This window comes from Taudactylus pleione, unplaced genomic scaffold, assembly GCF_031769625.1.
Source record: "Taudactylus pleione unplaced genomic scaffold, aTauple2 ptg000025l, whole genome shotgun sequence".
Classification (NCBI taxonomy): domain Eukaryota; kingdom Metazoa; phylum Chordata; class Amphibia; order Anura; family Myobatrachidae; genus Taudactylus; species Taudactylus pleione.
The window spans coordinates 10,394,795-10,410,879 of record NW_028284427.1 but is presented as its reverse complement, the minus strand read 5'-3'; the positions used below and the strand labels follow the sequence as shown (position 1 = coordinate 10,410,879).

Here is a 16,085-nt window from a genome sequence, read left to right as displayed (position 1 = left end):
GAATATATTTCTTGAAAAGCACTTTGCTGTTCATACATTTCTGATACATAGAGATTAATTTAAATAAAACAATGACAACCCAAACATGGTTAAATTACCTGAATCCGTCTTTATTGGCATCATTGGTGTGGCAGGTCCCTCTGTTCTGGCATGGATTCTGAATGCAACCGTTGATGGGGGTATCACAATCTCGGCCCTAAGAATTTAGAAATTGGACTGTTTTTTTTTCTACACATAATAACAGTTGAAATTGGAAAAACAGATGTCATGCTAATGCATAGTGGTTCTAGTTATTGCTAGGAATCAACTACTAATAATAGTAAACATGTGTCCCACCACTCCATATGGCTCATGACGTGCTACAGTTAATACAAACAGACAGGGATAATATAAATGGATTTACTAAATGGATTTGCTACCATCACATAGTGCGCTGTGATGACGCAAAACACGTAGTCATGCCATCTTTCATGTCCCTTGGAACTCTCCGCAGCCATCTCCTGGAGGAGGTGGACGGGGCGGTCCTCAAATTTGGCAGGTATGCACCACTAAACATTGCTGTATGCTGCTCCATGTTTTCCTGTATGTCCTGTGATATTTGTGTTGAGATATACTGTGGCAATAAGTTCTCTGCATTACTATACATACAAAATAAGGGGCTTAATATAAAATGTTACACTTAGGGCCTGATTCAGAGCCGGACGCTCTGACCACAGCGCTCGCTCTGAATCAGTGCCTCCTACCTAAAAATGGAGCGGCCTCCTGGCCGCCCGCATGGCTGTGGATGACCACCCACAGCATATGCGAGCGGCCAAAAAGATCCATCGCGGCCATCGGGCTTGCGACGAGACCCTGCGGTAGGGTCTCGGTGACCGCAAGCCCTGGAGTGATTTTGGCTCTATCAGAGCCAAAATCACTCCCACTGACATCACTAGTGATGTCAGTGGGGCCGGACCCAGACGGTAGGCGTTCCCATGGGAACGCCTCCGTCTGGAAGCCACGCCCCTGGCACACACCCCAAAGGGGGCGTGCTGTCAGTCACCATCGACAGCACGCCCCCTTTGGTGCGAGACCCGGAGCGACAGCTTGGCTGTCGCTGTCCGGGTCTCGCGCATGCACACGATGGAGCTCCCTCCGTCGTGCGCATGCGCATTGGGGTAACATCGACCCGCTTGCGAGCGTCCTGCGCTCGCGAGCGGGTCTGAATGACCCCCTTAGTGCCTATAACACCTATCTGCATTCCCATTGGAGATCAGCAAAGCTTTCAAAAATGACCAGCAGGATATTCATCTAATTTTAAATTTGTCGCTTATGTTCAAAAAATTCTCCATCAGATTTTAGAGATGCTCCTTGTGCACTGCCTCTGTTCTCCTTCCGCTGAGACTTCTATGTCAATCACACCACAGAGGAGAATGAACGGGTCCTGCCATCATCCCAGCTCTGATTATATACTATAAATGCCACAAAATGCAGAATTTACTGCAAAATCCAAACTGAAAGATTATGTTGCAGGAACGTGGCACCCCTGGTGTTCCACCACAAGCACACTCATCTCTAATTACAACTGTGTTACAGTGATGCACATACTGTATGGACATAAACATTTATAGAAATCAGAGTTTGTCATTAAAATACATTTTGAATCGCAATACTTAGGAGAAAGCTGCGTTGCATGGTTATTGAGATATAGGGCCAAATGTAATAGGGTGAGAGTTTAGAAAATGTGAGAGATTAGCAGTAAACTCTCACATTGGTGGAGTTTTATCTTCAAAATGGGAAAACATCCGAATGAGATTTTAAATCGTGAGAGTTTTTTAAGTCTAAAAAAACATGCAAGTTCGCTCTGTTACTTTGTTTTTGGACTCTATTACATTGGCAAAGTTTAATAAGTGTCAGAAACTCTCACTTTTCTAAACTCTCACCCTATTACATTTGGCCCATAGGCTTTGTATTTGTGCAGTTCTGAACACAATTCTGGGCTGATATGGAGATTGAAGACAACCCTTTTCTTCATATATATTTTGACATCTGGTATTAGGGTCTTGCAATACAACCTACCTAAATTTCTGAAACACACATAATGCGCCTTCAAAAAAATACAATATGCTGATTGTGATTTAGAGGTGAATGCAGGGCCGGCATCGGGAGCAAGTGGACGATGTTTTCCTCTGTGCATACAACCAAGATGCACTGTGCATGCGCCCAGATGGGTACCACACAGAGATGCAGATCAAAATTCCATGGAGACCCATGCAATGTATATGGGCGTCTCTGGGTAGTAACTTGTGGTGGCTAGCAGACGCTGGCATGTCATTGTCAGCAAATGCATCTAAAAAGGCAGTTACACTGACACTGATGGCCATGGTCAGGTGCAATGTACGATGGTGTGGCCACTGCGCGCCGATAGTGCGTCTTTGTATGCACATCAGCAAAATGACACTACAGTCGGTGGTTATCTCAAGAGGATGCACATCAGCCACAGCATTACCATAGAGGTGCAGTAGTGGCTGTGCCACCTCTGAGTCACCCCCACTAAGGGCCGGAATCAATTAGCTGCGAAAAGCAGAGATTGGTGAAAAGCTCGATGTTTTCGCCTCATTCACGTGTTTTGAGGTAAAGTTTTCGCTTGCTTACTCAATGTGCGCACCCGCTTTTTACCCTATTCAATTGTAAAACAGACAAACACGCATATGGGCGAATGCAGCGAATAGTGGAACTGGCCAAAAGGTCAGTTTTTTGTGGGAAATCGGTCTGTGCCCCCAATAAAGCCTAACTGACCCAGGGAATCAATATAGAAGTGTATTATTAGCCAAAATAAAAGTAATTAGGGATCTTATTTTGAGTCACAGGGCTGTTATGCACATATGCATATAAGTGTTGAAAAATTATTAAGTAATGTATTTTATGAAAAATAATTGCTGTAGTTAAATTGGGGGTACATGTAAATGGGTACTAGTATATTTTGGGGTTTGTAAAGTGCAGAAATTAAAATAAAAACACCTGATGCAGCCTCCTGCAATTCTAAAAACATCTGTCCCATCCGTACAGCATCCCAAAATACCTATCCCAGTACTTTAAATCAATTTACAAACAAGGGGGGGGGGGGGGATTTTACAATGTTGTGATTTTTTTGGGCCTATTTAGTCATTGGGGGGGGGAGGGTTGGGTTGGCAAAGGGTTATGAACCAAGTCCACAGTTTTTTACTCAAAAATAGTGATTTTGCACTTTATTTCTCCTGCCTTTTGGTGGAGAAACTTTTTCATCAGTTTTTGCCTATGGAGTTTACGCCTAGGAGAAAACGACCTGGAATTGAATAGGGCGATACTTCGGAAACAGGTGAAAACCGTGCATTGGCGAAAACATTACGCCGATTGCGGCTTTTCGCCTCTAATTGAATACGGGCTTTAGTCTATTTACAAGTGCATATACTGTAGGTACAAGTAGTTTCTCTCTTGGTACCAGATCTAATTATGAATGAATGAAGATAGGCTCTGGACATCTTATACCCCAGGTACTATTTACAGCAGCATTACTAAGACCTGTTTGTGAATAGTGTGATTTATCGTATCCTATAATTGGAAACAATCCTGTTGAAAATAATTTTGGAGTTTTGTTTATAGACACAGCCGCAGGAAACCCAGAGGTTTAAATACTTAAATGAATGCAAAACCTATATTAAACTCAATTTTTAACATTGGGATAAATGTAATGATGAAGAAAGATTACTGCAGTGACTTTGTGATAAGACAGATGTCTGGATGATTTATAACAATGTTTACTGTAACTAGATAGAAAACTTTAATAAAGTTAAAATATATCCTTCATACTATATTTTTAAATGGAGATTAGATAAATTTGATTTTACTGACTGATATTCAGGTTCAAACATATCCACGTAAAATTATTGTGTTTTAATTGCATTATTACATTTCAGTATTGGTGTGTTACAAAATCTGAATTGGTTGTCATCTTTTGGCAGGTCTGTCCGAGCAATAAATGGTTAATAACGACTGGGTTATTGCTAGCAGTAATGAATTTTTATGATTCTGGACAGGTCACTCTTCTGTACATTTACAAATTTAAACAAAGCCTCCCCATTGTTTTATGTATTACAATAAATATACCCAGAAACTTTAGTTTTATACTACAGAATGCATCAACCTTGAATATTAAAAATCTTTTTATTTGACACTCCATACAATAAGTTACTCATTCATGCCACCTCTGCACATGCAATGCCCGGCTTTAATGAGAAACCCTGCTAGAGAATACTGTTACCTCACAGCAGGGAGACCATGGGGTTTATCTATCAAGCAGTGAAAAGCGTGGAAAAGTGGACCATTGGAGAAGCTGCCCATAGCAACCAATCAGCTTTGAAATAGCATTTATCATATACAGTCTATAAAATAATAGGTAGGAGCTGATTGGTTGCTAGGGGCAACTTCTCTACTGGTCCACTTCTCCACACTTTTCACTGCTTGATACATAAACCCCCATGTTCAGCTTGTATGCTCTGCTGGCCAGGCTGACGTATACCAAATGTTACAATAGATCCATGACACTGTAATGCATAGAGGGAGCGTGGCTCAGGAGCACTGGTAAGGGCCGTCTGTTTGTGGATTAGTAGTGGTCATTCCCCTTACCCCTAACCATTATAGTCATACCCCAGTCTGACACTGCCCCCAATATTTATTTATTTTTTTACTTGAACTTGCCTCCATATGCTAGCCATGCCCCTCACCTAACAAGCTTCAATACTCAGGGGGGACTGTGATATGCACGGCTCCATGCTACGCCTCTGATGTGATGGGTTTACTGGCCTGTATAATAATGCTATCTGGAGATAAAGCTAATTTCAGCTCTTTAGTTTTCTTTTTTGTTTAGGAACGATCAAACTGATCAACTGCATGACCCGATTCTAATCTATAAACTCTATAATACATTTTATTCATTTTTTTGTACATATTACATAATATTCCACTTTCAGTGGCATAAACCAGATGTCAGGGTTCAGCCTAGGATCGGCCTCTCTCACCTCCTTGCCGGCTTCCCCTGACTTCCTTGCGGTCAGACGTCTGGTGCAGTGATGGATGTGGGCTGAGTATTCTGCCTTAGGTGCTTTTTGCGAGCTTCCATGGTCGGCTGTGTGTGCTGGGGATCAGAGTTCCCATCATGGGCGCCGCCATGACAGTTCCTCTCATGTGACAGTACTCCTAACCTATGGTAGCATGATTTCAGTCAGCTGATGCTGTGCTCCAGTAATCTGCTACCCCTGGGTATAAATCCGCCTCCAGAACTCCAGGAAGACGCTGTTCAACTTAGTTATTCCAAGTGCCTGTGTTACTCCCACTGTTGCTCTGTGCTAAATTCTTCAGCGTGTTGCTTCAGCCTGCTCACAGTTTCCCAGTTTCCTGTATTAGCTTCCATGCTAAACCTTACTCTGAGACTTTAGCTTTCTCACAGTACTTCAGTGTTTCATGTCCCTTCCCTGTGTGTCTTTGTATATGTGCTGCTAATTGTATTGCAGCTTTCCTGTGGCTATTACCCTGTATCACTGAAGTGTCAGATTACCTTCTGGTATTAATTAGCTCACAGCTGGTCCTCCCAGCACATGTCTGTGTCAATCTGCTCTGTGTCTTGTCAGTGCAAATCTGCACTTGCAGTTAGCACTCTCCCAGTGTATCCCTATCTTCTCTATATGTCTTGTCTGTGCAATCTGCACCTGCATATATAATTATTCCCAGTATTTTGCCTTTGCCCAGTACCAGCATTTCTAGCTCTCCCAGTATTTGGCCTTTGTCCAGTACCACATTTCTAGCATTCCCAATATATTCCTTGAGTCCACTCTACTCTTGTATGTGCAATCCCTAGTATATGTTTGTGTTTTCCTGCATATTTAGCAAACTCCAGTACCTGCCTATGTCCACATCTCCCTGAGCTGCTGAGCTAGTCAGCTCCTGGATTTCTTAGTGATTCTTAGTACATTCTCAGTAATCTCATGCAAGCCGGTGATCAGGATTTCTAATTGTGTTCCAGTGTATCTCCAGTGTTCTAGCAATAACTTAACGTAATATAGTTTCCAGTCTTCTGCCATTCCCAGGTACCTGTCCAGAGGGCTGCGACCTGCTCACTTAGTGCAGCGGAAAACCAAATCCCAATTGGAGGGGTCACTGGAGAAAACCACCAAGTGAGTTAGACTCCGCGCCTCTGGGCAGGTCTAGCCAAACCTGGGTTCGGCCGCAAATAGGAGACCTAGCCACAGTCACTCCGATAGTCACCTGAACCCCCCGGCTCACCGTCCTCCACAGAGGATCACTTTCACCGGATTGTGACACCAAGACTATCGGGAGAGACAGAAAGAGCTATTTGAATGTTGTGTATCGAAACCCAGGCCTCATAGTAACAGATTGTGTTTCTGAAATGTTGAGACTTTACACCAAACTGTGTATTATACAATACCACATTAGCCATTTGTGCATTGCCTAAAAAAGGACATTTGCCTCTTGTAGAACAGTAGATCTATTTCTGCCAGGCACCCTCCGACATTATCTAATATTATTATTTCTGCCATGAAATTACTTTATCTGACATGAAATCAAATAAGAACGTAGAATGCCAGCTGCACTTTAAGTAACTTTCTTGTCCTTGTTAATAAATCATGACTTTCTGCTTGGTAGTAATGTAGAACTACTTGGCATTCTTAAGCCTCATTTTTATTTATATCAGAATGATTTATGACCACCCTGAGTATAATACATTGTCATTTTATCATTTGATCCTGTAATACAGATCTTGGCTGTGGAAGACAGAATTTTACAGGGATGTCGGATGTTATTAAACACACTCCTGTATAACCTGTATGATCACGGTTTGATGGAGAGTAATTTGTGAAGATTAGGATTTAAGAACAATTATGGAAAATATCTTCCTTTCTCTAATGTATTGCGGTTGTAAAACAGGGAAAAAAGATCCCTCGTCCATTCATCTATGAAAACCAATACAAATTTTAGGTAAAAAGGAAATGTCTATTGGGAAATCTGTGCTTCCCTGATTTGTTCAAAAGGAATTACTGATGCCAAGTCTCTGTAGACTTTAAAGCAAGACCACAGTCATGTATCATTCCTGTATCCGTCTGGGGCTGATTTCACACAGGGGTTTTCCATAACAGGGTTTTTTCACACAAAACTACATATAACACTTGGACATTAATGGATTGATTATCTTCTGTAAGGAATTCTAAACCCAAAAACACATTTTTAAAAAATAAAACCTAGAGGTAAAATATGCCATTGTCTGTGTTACCCTGACACTGCTCTGCAGCTTTATCTGAAAACAAAGTTCACAGAGTAATCCATTCCAAACAGATGATAACACACCCACATGGACAGAACATTATGCTGCAGATCAAAAAGCTGAAATCTCTAAGCACAGCATGTCACTTACATCGATGTCATAACTTATCCTTGTATATGAATTCACCAAGCCACACAAGCCACTTCTGCAGCGCATGCTAGTAATAATTGTTGCTCTGACGCTGTTATCTTACACACAACCTATATTAATGTATAAAAGTGTTGTCACTTGCGTCTGATGTTTCTGGCTGCCATCATGGCATGCAGGGATGGATTAAATATGCCTGAGTGCCCTTGTTACTGCCACCTGGTCACTAACGTTGTGTGGCGTAAGTGGTGGTGAGGGCTACTGCTGCTCCTCTGTGTCAGACTGGGAGTGTGGCACTGAACTGTGACAGATAATTGTCTAACATCTTTAACACTAGTCTTTATTTTCTTAATTAATATGTCAGAATTCAAAAATCAATTTGGGAGATATATAATGTGCACCTGTAGTGTTCATCTAGGGGCTAAGAAAAATGAGCCACAGTGTGCTTCTCGTTTACGTTATAAAGGGTCCTACTTGCTCCAGCAAGATATTCATCATGTTATCATAGAGCTGAAATGTAATCGCAGTGTGCAGATGGTTATTTACATAAAACCTTTAGTACTGTATGTTAGCTCCTATGAGCAGGGTCCTCCTCCCTCCTCCCTTGTCTACGTCTACTCCTGCTCGTCATCTACACTCTTCACTTCCTCCGTGGGCTCCCTGCCCCTTTGTCGTCTTTGTTTCGCAATGCCGTAGCTAGCGCTCCCAGCGCCTGGTGCAGGCCATGCCCCCTCCATATGATGTCACATGGAGGGGGTGTGGCGTTGGGAGCGGTTGATTACAGCAATGCCCGGAGCATCTTCAGGGCAGCGTTGTACGGCACTGCTGCAGAGATTCTGCCGTTACAGGCACCCTGCTAGTCAGATGCAGGAGCCGTGGGTGAGCAGCGGTGCCGCCCACAGAGCGCTGCGATCTGTGCGGCCGCACCACTCACACACCCCTAGTTACAGCCCTGTTGTTTCAAACCTCCTTCAGTGGCTCTAAAGTAGTTAGCTGTGCCCAAACCTATGGGCACAGGTTTCCACTTGCAGTGATTATTTACCCTCCCCTCTTGCACTAGTGGTGTCGAGTGATGTAGTAGTAATATCTAATTATTTGTGTACTGTATTGTACTGTTTACTGTATTGTACTGCCTTGTAATTTCGCTGCAGAACACTTGTGGAGCAATATAAATAAAATTTATTATTATTAATAATTATAATAATGTTAAAACCTGGGAAACTGCATTAAATGATAAGACACATTAGGCCACAAGGACAGCATTTAACCTTCAAAAGGCCACACATTAATTTTAATTTCAGTAACAAATTAAATCAACACATTTAATAAAATAAAGATACTTCCAGGGCTATTTTTCTGGAAACCTAGTAAAGTAACAAAATCTAAGTACTGTTTTGGACATGCAGCGAATGCCCTTTTTCTTATGGCAGGGAAATTAAAGTTTCACAGTAGTTTTCTGTTAAAACTTTTAGCAGAATATCAAACAAATTATGGTTCAATTCCACACATCTACAAATCTTGAAAGTGGCAAATCTGGATGAGGGGAAGGGGGGGGGGAATGCCCCTCATTTGGAAAATTTTACCTAAAAACACTGGTTTTAGCTGCTCCTCCACTGTATGTGGCAGGGTACAAAGGTGCAACAGTTCCAATCAAGACAGTTTGAACTTATCTATAGTGTATTGTTTAAAGAGCAGGGTCAATGACAACCGTTAATTCATTCTGGTCTGTGTAGCTTAACAAATGCAGCAACTGAGATTCATACAATGTATTTTAAATTGATTGCTGTACTAGTACAGTCAGGGCCGTAACTAGGGTGGTGCAACATGTGGGCACCATTCGGGCCTGTCAATTTTCTGTTTATAATCATTCTCACTTGTAGCTTCCTCTTTTTTTATTCCCAGCATCTCCTGGCCGCCCCTGTCTCCTTCCTGGCTGACCTATCCCTCCATCTGGCCACCTTCCCAAGCAGCTGTAGTCACATCCTCTTTTATTTACACACACATTTCAAAATACTGTCATACCCAGGACTCAAACCAATCACCTCTCACATGGCAATCAGACACCTTACACATGGAGTTACAGCATCTCCCCGACAATTTAACAATTTCTGATGGCAATCCATGAGGTCACACCCCTTTATTGAGTGCGCATCTTATGTCCCGAATGAAAAACGGGGGAGGGGGGGGCACCAATGGCTCAGGGCACCAAAAAGTCTTGCTATGGCTCTGAGTATAGTTATTATTCTTTTTGCCCACTGGCTTGTGGCCAACACACCGAGTAATTGCTTTGAGAGAACTGCTCTTTCTCAAACTTATTAAGGGTTGTCTTTGTCTGTATTCTGTTGTTCTTGCTGGTCTGGCTGACATGAATCCCAATTTAGTAGCAGAATCTGAAATTCAAACATCTGATTTTGATTTTATTTATCAGATGAATCAATATAATGGATATCAACTTTTACCCAATGGCTGGTGGGAAATATGTATTGCTCACCGTGAGAATTGCTCTGTCTTTGTTTTGTGAAATGTCATAATTATCTATGTTTCCTAAATATAAGTTGTGCAATATTGCACAGTCATCCGGTGTTCCAGTACCCTCTTCCCACATACCATGTTTGCTCTATTAATAATAATAATAATAATAATAATAATAATAATACCGTATATACTCGAGTATAAGCCGAGTTTTTCAGCACAAAAAATGTGCTGAAAAAGTACCCCCTCGGCTTATACTCGAGTCAAGTGTAGCGCTGATCGGACGGAGTTCGGTCAGCACTACACACTGCCAAACACACAGCCGCCGAAGCCGGCAGCTGCGTGTTTGGTGTAATCAGCAGCCGCTGAGAGTCTGTCAGACTCTCAGCGGCTGCTGCTGCTCCCACTGCGGGAGCCATCTTCCGGCTCCCGCAGTGGGTGATGGGAGACACGTCGTCATGATGACGTCTCTCCCATGCAAAGCGACCGGAGGAGCGGACAGCGGCGGGACCAGGAGCGGGATTTTAAGGTGTTTATTTTTTTTTTATTCTTTTCACGTCTCTCTCTACTAGGGGGGGGGACTACAAGGGGCACTACCAGGGGGCGATGACTACAGGGGGCACTACCAGGGGGCACTACCAGGGGGCGATTACTACAGGGGGCATTATCAGGGGGCGATTACTACAGGGGGCACTAAAAGGGGGGATTACCACTGGGGGAACTACAAGGGGGGGATTACTACAGGGGGCACTACCAGGGGGGGATTACTACAGGGGGGGATTACTAGAGGGGGCACTAAAAGGGGGGATTACCACTGGGGGAACTACCAGGGGAGGATTACTACAGGGGGCACTACCAGTGGGGGATTACTACAGGGGGCACTAAAAGGGGGGATTACTACTGGGGGTACTACCAGGGGGGGATTACTACTGAAGGCACTGAAAGGGGGGATTACCACTGGGGGCACTACCAGGAGGGATTACTATTGGGGGCACAACCAGGGGGAATTACTACTGGGGGCACTACCAGCTGCTGCCATTTTCCACACTAGGCTTATACTCGAGTCAGTAAGTTTTCCCAGTTTTTTGGGGTAAAAGTAGGTACCTCGGCTTATATTCGGGTCGACTTATACTCGAGTATATACGGTAATAATAAAAAATATGCTGAATCAAGCATGGTTCAAAAACCTTGCTTTTAATTAAAGTCAATTAGTACAAAGCCAGAATGAGGTTACTCTGATCAGTTGCAGTACAATCCATCTCGCCTTGGGTGGGTTAATGAGGTGGGAAAAAGCCAGACTGAACTAAGCCACAAAGGTTTAGAGGAATAAACTGCTTTACAAATTTATGGCGTTAAAAGATTAAAGAGCAACTCCCTCTCATTCCATGTGCTGCATACAGGGCCGTCATCAGGAGGGGGACTGCCGGGACAGGAGTCCCGGGCCCAGACCCTGGCTGAAGGGGGGGGGGGGCCTGCGTGCTCCTACTGCCACTAGACAGCCTGCTGCCCGATCTAACCCCTTTAACAGAAGAAAAGGGGCCCAGCCTGCTGGCACCACTGCTATCGGCCGCCGATCTGGTCCCCATAAATGGAGGAGGCAGTTTGCCCAGTCGGGCCGCTCCTCCACCAACCTACATGACAGACACCCGCCGGCCCCCTATGGTCAATAAAGTTTGCTGCTTTGAAGTCAGCGCGCGTGACGTCATGACGTCACACCACTGGAGGGAGAGCCTGAGGTCGGAGGAGCCGTGGATCGAGAGGAGCTGGAGCAGCATCTACAGTGCTGGGGAAGAAGCAGAAGCCTTCTTCAAGGAAATAAGGTAATGCATAGCGGGCAGAGACTGGCCATGGGGGAAGGGGGGATGGAGTGAAGTGGGGGAAATAAAAGCTGGGCAGAAACTGGATCTAATAACCGGGGGAGGGGGGGAAGTGAAGTGGTGAAAAAAGAAAGCTGGGCAGAGACTGGATCTAATAACTGGGGAAGGGGTGGAAGTGGAGTGGGGGGAAAAAAGCTGGGCAGAGACTGGATCTAATAACCAATGCTGACTTTTGTGGGAGTGGCGGAATGGAGCTAGTAAGGGAAAACCTTGAGCAGAACAATATTGGTAGGGGACAGTCCTCACAAGGCATTTAATGACAGACTCCACCGGAGTCATGAGCCATATATCACAGTTACACCTTCTTATGAAAAGTCTTCAAAATTGTACTAATGTCTATTACACTTTGGTATAGAACTGTATAGTCTAGAACTGTATTGCTAGAACTGTATAGTCTTTTATTTATTTATTTATAAATAATTATTCTAAATGGCACAGCAATGACTTCATTAAACCAGAAAATACGTTACACACAATGCATAGTAGTGGAAAACTACCAAAATATTTTTAAATGAAGCACAATTTTATGATTTCTTTCTTTTTAAGCTATACGTGAGTGTGATTTCCATGTCTAGGATATTGTTTTTCAAAAATTGTTTACATAAATTGCTACTTGAATTGAAGATGAGGGACATAATGCAAAGCAATGTAACATAATCAGCATTTTAAATCAGATATCCGCAGGCAAATGTATGAGACTGTTCCTCAGATTCCGTTGCTGGCACACACTGGTGGATAAGCCTGTACTCTATGCCAGAGCAATTCTTAACAGTTTGGTGCAGCTTCTGTTTTTATCTTGTTGGCTTTCCCTAGTATATTCCAGCCAACAAGCTGTGGTAGAGAATAGTTTATGCTTATTACATAGTTAAAAAGTTCCACTGAACGGCTATATTAAAGCTACAATAATTCTGCAAGTCAACCAGAGTCTCCAAACAGTTAGATGTGGGTGTCTTGAACCAAATCATGACAATTTATTGGAACTATGCAGATTTCAAAGCTGAAACATGTACTGGAGTCTGCAAGTCATTCGCTGAAGGAGATGAATAGGATGGAGTTTCAAAGAGTGAGACTTACTCCAGATGTCATCTGTTAGTGTATAAAATTAAATTAACAATTCTTGATGCACATTTCACAAAAACATATTGTCACTTCTCTTTTACCATAGTACATGCATCTTCTAGTTAAATAGACACATTCTGTCTTATCTGTGAGATTTAGGATATATAGTTGCCAATATTTAAAAAGACTTTTGCGTGATACTATGCTAATAAACTGGTGTACCTAAGTATTCCCACTCAGTAGTATTTTGTATTTATTAAGCCCTGAAAATAAATATAAATGCTTCTAAAGCCGCGTATCCACTTGCAGATAGTGGACCGACAGTACAGTTCAGTGCAGGCACCCTCACTCATCCCTGAACATGGCCAATCTGTCTTTATCAGCAGATTGACCGGCATGTTCAGGCGATGATTGATGTCGGAAATGACCAGCGGTAGCGCGCATCGCTGGTTGTTTCCAACATTAAACTGCCAGATTTATGAGCGATTGAATGATAACAATGTCGTTATCATTCAATCGCTCATTTATATCTGCAAATGGATACACAGCTTAAGAGTCAGAAAATAAAGAGAAATAAAGAGACTACTCTGGAAATGAAAGGTGGCTGGTAAGTATGTAACTTTGTATCTCAGATATTCTGTACGGTTTGAAGCATGGCACTTTTTTTTCTGCTTGGTTAGGTTTCATATATACTGTAACTAGCTATGGGCAACCGGTGCAGAGCAGAGACTCTGTGGGCAGCATTGTTGCCGCCCAACTGCTGCTGCTACTGGCTAGCAGGGTGCACGGAACGGCACCCTGCAGCCAGGATTGCTGCTGCAGCACCCGCAGGGCGTCTTGTGGACGCTCCAGACGGGAACTCTGCACACTATATGCAGCCGATCAGCATTGCACTTACTAAAGCTGCCGGGCAAGCGCCCTTTGCACGACCTCATGGTGTCGCGTGCTCAGTGGGCAGGCCAGCATTGGTAGCTGATGTGCTCAGTTACGACTCTAATACTTAACATACAGTAAACAGGAACCTATAGGAGATGAGTACCAACTATTTCAACATCTACTCCCAGTATTCTACATGATGTAGAGAAATATTACTGGCTTTCTCAAATTTTTATACAACCAACATAATCTCTTTATGTCTGTTCTCAATCATCTACATAGTCTAGAAAACCACTAATACACCTATACTCTCCAAGAGGTTGGCGCATGACCCCTTGGCACCCTGGACAACGCTCCCCTCATAGGCACTGCCAGCACTTCTTATTTTGTATGGAGCTGGGTTGCGGTGGCATGTTCTCCTTTTGGGGATGGCATCATAGCCCAGAACCGTACTCCAAGCCCATTACCAAAGCAGCCATAGACAGTACTTACCTGTCCGTTGCCACTGCAGAAATCAATGGAAAATAATGAGGGTGCCATTTTCCCAGAGATCTGTGCATGCACAGTAGAGTGATCACCTGGAAAATAGCGCAGGCACCATTTTCATGGAGACCAGCACATGTGCAGTAGAACTCTTATTTGCATATGCAATGGCGAGAGAAGGGCGGCCAGCACAGAGGCGGCACACTGGCACACTCCTCCTCTCTTAATCTACCCCTGTCTGGCACCAATGTTTTGCCTAGTGATAGTACCAGTTATGTGATGATCACCAATACAAACTAATTTTAACAATGTATTTTTACGAGATACCAAGGGTCTAGTTTTCTGATCTATGTCCAATTTTCCAACTTCCAGTCAGCTGTAATACCAAATAAAAGCACTCTAAATCTTGGTGTGACTTAGTGTACATATAGAAATGTTTATTTATCAGCTTATTTACAATGATGCAGATATGTAAATATTAAATTTGCAAACTTTAGCAGAACCCATCAGAGTATTTTCCTTATATGTTATGCAGTCAGGATACCGGTGAGCGCTATCCCACCCGCCAATATCCCGACACTGCAAGCATGGGTCTAAAGATAGGCCCTAGAACAGGACAGAACCAGGAAAATGATGGAAAAATTACCAACAACGTTGTGAACATCAGTAGCCAACTCAGTATGAAGTACATTTCTTGAATAAATTGTACCTTGATTACCAATATTTTTATGCTTTAGGCTGTGGGTTTGCTACTGTGTAGTAGGTGCTCTTTGTAGTTAAGAAAACCAGAAATGATCCATAAACGACGGTACAGAGCTGACTACTATACCATAATAACTGCCCTTGACAAAAGAAACCTTGATGCACACTAAATAGCTTGCACAGTATTTTACCTTTTGAATGATTCTTTACCAGATGTCACATGCACTGTTTTAAAAGCTCTACATCAATCCTTTGTCAACGGAAATGAGTCCTACTGTAGACAAAACGGATTCCACACTCACCCATAGGTGGCACTGTTACACTTAATATAAAAGCCTTTGAGATATTGAACATTATGTTTTATTAACCTAGATATTGTCCCTCATTCAGCGACGGGAGCAAAAAAAAAAGGAGCACGTTTGCATTGTGTTGTTGCATTGCAGGGTGTACAATATATAATAGTTGGGGGGCAGGGGGAATAGTTCTTCCTCCACTTCAAAATGGAAACAAACATTTCCAGTATTTGAGAGTTACATGCAAAAGCATCTAACATTTCCCCTGCTTGCAAAAAAAATGTATAAATGTATTTGTACCATGGCGTGTCCAAAAACAAAACTGCACCTTTTTTGCTTTGCTGGTAACTCTAAATAAGGTCCTTTATTGTATAGATGTGTAATATACATTTCAAAAACAAGTGTCCCTATTGTAACATGTGCCCAAATTGTAAGTTATATAGAGAGTAATATTGGCTCTGCATAACGTACATGGCTCTCAAAAATCATTTACTTTGTTTAATAGATGAGCTCACCAAAGACCTTCAAATGGTAATACCTACTTATGATTCCATACTTTTCTTATAATGCAAGAAATAATATATCTGAATTCCAAATGAAATACCATCCAAGTAGTATGCAGGAAGTGGCAGGTCTGGCTGGGACAAGTGAAAGGCAATAAAACTGCATTTACGTATGTAGTTACCAAGGATATTCTGAGAGCAAAATCATTAATGTTTTCTTAAGTGAAGAATAAGATGCCCTTCTCTTAAGTGTCTGATCCTAGCACAGAAGGGCTGCCCCCTGCATGGTAGAGGCAGACAGAGGGTCCTGCCCAGCCACTACAGCTATCTACTATCAGAGTGCAGGATGCAGTGTGGCAATGTTAAATCATCCCCTGCC

General features: G+C 42.8%; 1 protein-coding gene across 2 annotated transcripts in view; it reads right to left on the bottom strand.

Moving 5' to 3' along the window:
• SLIT3 (slit guidance ligand 3) overlaps positions 1 to 16,085 on the bottom strand; it is a 747,204-nt gene that overhangs the window by 48,915 nt on the left and 682,204 nt on the right. For both annotated transcript variants that reach the window (XM_088451316.1, XM_088451322.1), the window contains one exon: positions 99 to 196. In XM_088451316.1, coding sequence (XP_088307442.1) covers positions 99 to 196 — 98 coding nt within the window. The remainder of the gene's footprint in view (positions 1 to 98; positions 197 to 16,085) is intronic.